At 33.2% G+C, this 6,844-nt stretch overlaps 1 protein-coding gene across 1 annotated transcript; it reads left to right on the plus strand.

Moving 5' to 3' along the window:
- LOC107615924 lies at positions 3,689-5,473 on the plus strand. Its single transcript, XM_016317937.1, has 3 exons — positions 3,689-3,833; positions 4,553-4,796; positions 4,891-5,473. Exons 1-3 carry the CDS (start codon positions 3,689-3,691, stop codon positions 5,471-5,473), a joined length of 972 nt encoding a protein of 323 aa, XP_016173423.1.

Raw genomic sequence — 6,844 nt, forward strand, 5'->3', positions numbered from 1 at the left:
GTGTTCTTCATGATCTTCAAGTTGTTCTTGGTAAGTCTTCTTGTTTGATCTTGATGATTTTTTGTTTTGTGTTTTTTCATATTTTTCATATGCATTCTTGAATTCTTAGTGCGTAAGCATTAAAGAATTCTAAGTTTGGTGTCTTGCATGTTTTCTTTGCATTAAAAATTTTTCAAAAAATATGTTCTTGATGTTCACCATGACATTCAAAGTGTTCTTGGTGTTCATCTTGACATTCATAGCATTCTTGCATGCATTCATTGTTTTGATCTAAAAATTTCATGCATTGCATATTTTTCATGTTTTTCATAAAAATTTCAAAAATAAAAAAATATCTTTCCCTTTTTTCTCTCATCAAATTCGAAAATTTGGATTGACTTTTTCAAAAATTTTTAAAATCAAATTGTTTCTCATGAGTCAAATCAAATTTTCAATTTGAAAATCTTATCTTTTTCAAAATCCTTTTTCAAAAATCAAATCTTTTTCAAAATTCTTAGTTATTTTCGAAAATTCCAAAAATATTTTTCAAAAATCTTTTTCTTATTTTTGTATCAAATTTTCGAAAATAACATAAACAATTAATGTTTTGATTCAAAAATTTGAAGTTTGTTACTTGCTTGTTAAGAAAGATTCAAACTTTAAGTTCTAGAATCATATCTTGTGATTTCTTATGAATCAAGTCATTAATTGTGATTTTAAAAATCAAATCTTTTTCAAAACTAATTCTATCATATCTTTTCAAAAATATCTTCTTATCTTATCTTTTTCAAAAATATCTTTTCAAAATATCTTTCCTAACCTCCTAACTTCCTATCTTTTCAAAATTTGCTTCAACTAACTAACTAACTTTTTGTTTGTTTCTTAACTTTTTCAAAACCACCTAACTAATTCTCTCTTTCTAATTTTCGAAAATATCTCCCCCTTTTTCAAAAATTTCTTTTTAATTAACTAATTATTTTTATTTTTATTTTTTTTTATTTCAAAAAATTTTCGAAAAATACTAACAAATTTTCAAAAACCAATTTTCAAAAATCACTAACTCCTTATCAAAATAATTTTCGAAAATTATACCTCCCCCATCCTATTCTATTTATTCATTCATATCCTAACATCTCATCTCACATCTCTTCCATCAGTACAGTTGCATTTCTTCCTTTACATCACATTCTTTGTCTCCCCCTCTTTTCTTCCACTCACAAAGGGATCCCTATACTGTGGTATAAAGGATCTCTATTATTATTATTACTTTTTTGTGCCTTCTTCTTTGTCATATGAGCAGGAGCAAGGATAAGAACATTCTTGTGGAAGCAGATCTAGAACCTGAAAGGACTCTGAAGAAAAAATTAAGAGAAGCTAAAATACAACAATCCAGAGATAACCTTTCAGAAATTTTCGAACAGGCAGGGGAGATGGCAGCCGAAAATAATATCTCCGTGGGATTCGACCCTTACTCACGTAAGGTATTACTTGGACGACCCAGTGCACTTGCTGGTTAGTTGTATCGAAGTTGTGACAATTATGAATTAAGATCAGAGCACCAAGCTCTGGAGCCATTACCAGGATTTGTTCAAGCCTGGAGATCACAATTTCGTGCACCAATAAGAAATCCTATTTATCAATGTCAACACTGTAAAGAATGGATGTGGTATGGAAAAAGGCTTGCTAAATCCAAACAGTCGCCCCAACCAAAGTTTTTATTATGTTGTATGGAAGGAAAGATCGAGCTTCCTCTACTTTCTGTGCCTCCTGATGAGCTCATTTAGCTTCATACTGGAGAAGATCAAAGAAGTATTCATTTCCTAAAAAATATAAGGACATTTAATTCAATGTTTTGTTTTACATCAATGACCGGAAAAATTGACCATGGGGTGAACAATGGGACTGCTCCTCCAATTTATAAGCTTGGGGGTCAAAATTACCATAGCATTGGTAGCTTACTTCCTCCTGATAGTTTGCGACCAACATTTGCCCAGCTATATATCTATGACACAGAAAATGAGATTGATAATCGAATAGGCACACTTCGGTAATTTTCATGCAACCAGTCAAATTTTTTAGTTATTTCTTATCTGTGAGAGAGAATAACATAAATTTTATTGTTTTTTCGTAGCTCCAATGAAGCTATAAATGAGCGGGATAGGAAAATTGTGGCAATATTAAGAAACATGCTAGACAAATATAATAGTTTGGCAAAGAGTTTTTGCTATGCAAGAGATAGGTACCAATAGGAAAATTGCACAAACATAAAGCTTAAGTTGATTAGTAAAAGGACTACAGATGGTAGGACATACAACTTGCCATCTGCATCTGAAGTGGCTACATTGATTGTTGGCGATGTCGAACAACTTAGCAAAGATAGAGATATTATTATAGAGAGTCAATCTAGAAAGCTCCAGCGGATTGATGTTTTTCATCCATCTTATTTAGCCTTGCAATATCCATTGTTGTTTTCGTATGAGGAGGATGAATTTTGTTTGGGTATTGCAACATCAGATTCTATCTCCGCTAGGCCTACAAAGAAAAACAAAACAATCACTTTGCGACAATTCTTTTCTTTTTGACTACAGAAAAGGACGAGTGAATCTCCGTTAATTCTGAGATCAAAGAGATTATTCCAATAATTTATGGTAGATGCCTACACAATGGTGGAATCAGAGAGGTTAAAATTCTTTAGGTGTAAACAACCACAATTGAGGGTTGATAAATACAAATGTCTGCATGAAAGTCTTATAAATGGGGATGTAGATGCTGCAAGGCTTGGCAAAAGAATAATTCTTCCCAGTATTTTTACCGGTGTACCTAGGTATATGATGAATAATTGTAAAGATGCACTTGTAATTTGCAGATATGCAAGATATCCTAGCTATTTTATCACCATGACCTGTAACCCTGAATGGGATGAGATAAAAAGAGAAGTGACTTCCATTGGATTGAAGGCAGAAGACCGTCCTGATATATTGTGTCGAGTTTTCAAGATCAAGCTTGATGGTTTGATTGATGACCTAAAAGAGGGAAAAATCTTTGGCAAAATTTTGGGATGTAAGTCTGTGTTTATGCAACGCTTTATTAAAATCTTATGTTGTAATGCTTTGCTCATTTGTATTTTTCAATTTTTAGACGTTTGCACTGTAGAGTTTCAAAAGAGAAGGCTTCCGCATGCACATATCCTTTTATTCATGAGTAACGAGTTCAAGCCACAAACACCAGATGACATAGACAAACATATAACAGCTGAGATTCCTGATGAAAATGAAAGGCCAAATCTACATGGAGCTGTTTAAAATTACATGGTACATGATCCATGTGGTCCGTACAACAAGAATTCACCTTGCATGAAGAATGGATCCTGTTCAAAGTTCTATCCTAAAGAGTTTAGACAACAAACACTCATTGATGAGGCCAGATTTCCCAAATATAGGCATACTGATAATGGTCGAACAGTGAAGAAAAGGGAATGTGTACTAGACAATAAGTTCATTGTTCCGTATAATCCAGAATTGTAGGTACATTTCGGCATGTGAGGCAGTCTGGCGTCTATTTGGATACGAAATCCAAGAGAAAAAACCATTTGTGATTAGACTTCCATTCCATTTGGAGGATGCGCAACCTGTGGTTTATGGTGAAACTTCTAATGTGAATGATATCATCGAAAGAGAAATATCTATATGAGTCCATGTTTTTGGGATGGATGGCGGCGAACATGTCATATCCCTATGCTCGAAGTCTGACTTATGTTGAGTTTCCAATCAAGTTTGTTTGGAAGGACGATTCTTCAAAGTGGTTTCCTCGAAAGAAAGGCTTCGCAATTGGAAGGTTAACTCATGTACCTGCAGGTAATGATGAGTTTATATTTAATTTTGATCTTACTTATTTAATGATTTAAATTTAAAATCTTAACAGCCTGTACCCCACGTCCATTTTATTCGATTTATCTACACTAGAAAATAAATGTTCAAATAACTTTCAACAGTTATAATCTATAGATTATACAATTTTTTATTTTTTTATATTTTTTAGGAAAATTATTCTTATGCGGATGTGTAGCTACATAATGATTAAAATAGCATAGCTTAATCCATTTAACAACTTAAAAGTGGGATTTTAACCAAGTTTTTTATAGCAAATACTGAAGAATATTACCAACGACTTCTCTTGAATACTCAAAGATGATGTATAAGTTTTTGAGATATAAGAACAGTAGGAGGAACAATTTATGCTATGTATAGAGATGCATGCTTCGCCCTTAGACTCTTGTAAGATGACAAAGAATTCATTGATGCAATTAAGGAAGCAAGCTCATGGGCCTCATAATCATATGTTAGGAGGTTATTTATCATTCTATTAACATCCAACAATATCTCAAGACCAGAACATGTCTGGTATAGATGTTGGCATGAACTCTCAGATGATATTTTGTATCGATAGAGAGCCGTGATGAACATGAGGGGTGAGTTTTTATTAATTACAATGATAAAAGTTCTTCCTTATTGATCATTTTTAGTTTGATTGAATTTTTATAGTATCGTATAATATGCAAAGTTAACAATGTCAGATGATGAGATTAAGCAGTTGTGCTTAATGGATATAGACAAGATCTTACATTCCTATGGTAAAACCTTGAAAGACTATCCTCCTATGCCTTTAGCAACTGAAGTTGATAGTTCTTTGTTAACTAAAATGGTTATTAGGGAAGAGTTAAACTTTAACAGGGATGATTTAAAGAAAAATGCCTTAGACATGTTAGCCATCGCAACACCTGAGCAGAGATATGCATTGGATGAAATTGTTACAGCTGTGTATTGTGATGAAGGGGGTTTTCTTTGTGTATGGTCATGGGGGTACTGAAAAAATATTTCTCTGGAACCTTATATTTGCTGAAATTCGCTCAAGGGGTGATATAGTGTTAAACGTTACTTCGAGTGGTATTGCATCTTTACTTCTTTCCAATGGAAGAACGACACACTCAAGGTTCAAAATACTGCTGAATATAATTGAGGATTCTGTATGTAACATCAAACCTAGTTCCCCTCAAGCAATATTGCCGTTGAAAGCCAAACTTATAATTCGGGATGAGGCTCTAATGGTTAGTAGGTACTGCTATGAAGCGCTTGGTAAATGCTTGGGTGATATCATGAGGTGTTCTCCAACATATAGCAAAGATTTGCCCTTTGGAGGAAAAGTGGTTGTACTAGGTGGAGACTTTAGACAAATTCTTCCTGTCATTCTACGAGGATCGAGACAAGATATCGTTCATTCAACCGTGAATTCGTCTTACCTTTGGAAGTTTTGTCAGGTGCTCAAACTAACAAAAAACATGAAACTCTCTGTAGGGACGACTGCTTCAGATCAAGATGAGACAGAGCAATTTGTTGAGTGGTTATTGAAAGTTGGTGATGGTCTAATAGGTGACAATATGGATGGTGAATCTGAGATATGTCTTCTAGGAGATATTGTTATTCCTTCTTTGGACTAGGCATTTGATGAGTTGGTTCATTTTTCTTATCCAAATATTTTGGAAAATATGTCCTCAAAGGATTTTTTCAAAGCAAAAACTATACTGGCTCCCACACTAGACATCATTGAAAAGGTCAACAACCATCTGATGGCTATCATTTCTGGAGGGGAAAAATTATATCTTAGTTTGAATTCCATTTTTATGGATGAAGGGAATATGGAGAGTTAACTAGATCTCTATGGTCCTGAATTACTGAATAGCATAAATTGCTCTAATTTGCCTCCATATAAATCAATACTCAAGGTTGGTGTTCCGGTGATGTTACTGAGGAATATTGACCAATCCAGTGGTATTTGTAATGATACAAGGCTACAAGTTAGGAAGCTTGGAAATCATGTCAAAGAATATAAAGTCTTAACGGGTAACAATGTTGGTCATATTGCTTTGATTCCAAGAATAAATATGGTACCAACAAATGAAACCGTCTCAGTTAGATTCCAACGAAGACAGTTTCCCATAATAGTATCGTTTGCCATGACAATTAATAAGTCTCAGTGACAAACTTTATCTCATGTTGGATTGTACTTGCCCAAACCAGTTTTTACACATGGCCAACTATATGTGGCACTTTCAAGAGTTAAGAGTAAGAGAGATTTAAAAGTTTTACTTATGAATCACGTAGGAATGTCTGCAAATTCAACCATCAATGTTGTTTATAGAGAAGTCTTTGAAAAAATAGTATTCTAATATAAATATTTTAATTTTATTTTAAATTCTGTATCAGTGTATAATTATTTTACCTTAAAAAATATAAAATAATTATTACTCACTTTTTTTAAGTTAAACTTTGATTTTGATAATAATTTTATAAATTTCTTAAAATAATAATTATTTTGTACTTTGTTTTAAATATCGAAGCATATAATTTTTTTTTTTACTTTTATAAATTTTTTCGTGCTGAGCACGGGGTTATACACTAGTATCCTTAACAAATTGGAGAATACTAATAACCATTTATGATACAAATAACTTTATAAATACGGTGCCAAAGATACGTAAAAGGTAGACTATTCATTTTAAGATCTCTCATATTTCATGTTAAGCGACTTAAATGTTTGAGTATCTTTGTAAGTATCTACCGCTGCTATTCTAGAGAAGTCGACGTATATTTCATCCAGTCCAAGAAAAGACAAGTCCAGACATCAAGCGAGCTATACTTTGGAACCAGCGGTCTACACAGGAATATTTGGCTCCCATTGTGAGTCCCAATATACTTAATCCCACTATTGTTTTTCTGTCCAATTCTTTACACTTAACCCACTTTTATTTTTCTGTCCCTCTTTTGCATGAAATAACCCATGGCAGATGAGCCAAGCAACCCCCTCTTTC

The sequence above is a fragment of the Arachis ipaensis genome, chromosome B09 (assembly GCF_000816755.2).
Source record: "Arachis ipaensis cultivar K30076 chromosome B09, Araip1.1, whole genome shotgun sequence".
In the NCBI taxonomy this organism is placed as follows: Eukaryota; Viridiplantae; Streptophyta; class Magnoliopsida; order Fabales; family Fabaceae; genus Arachis; species Arachis ipaensis.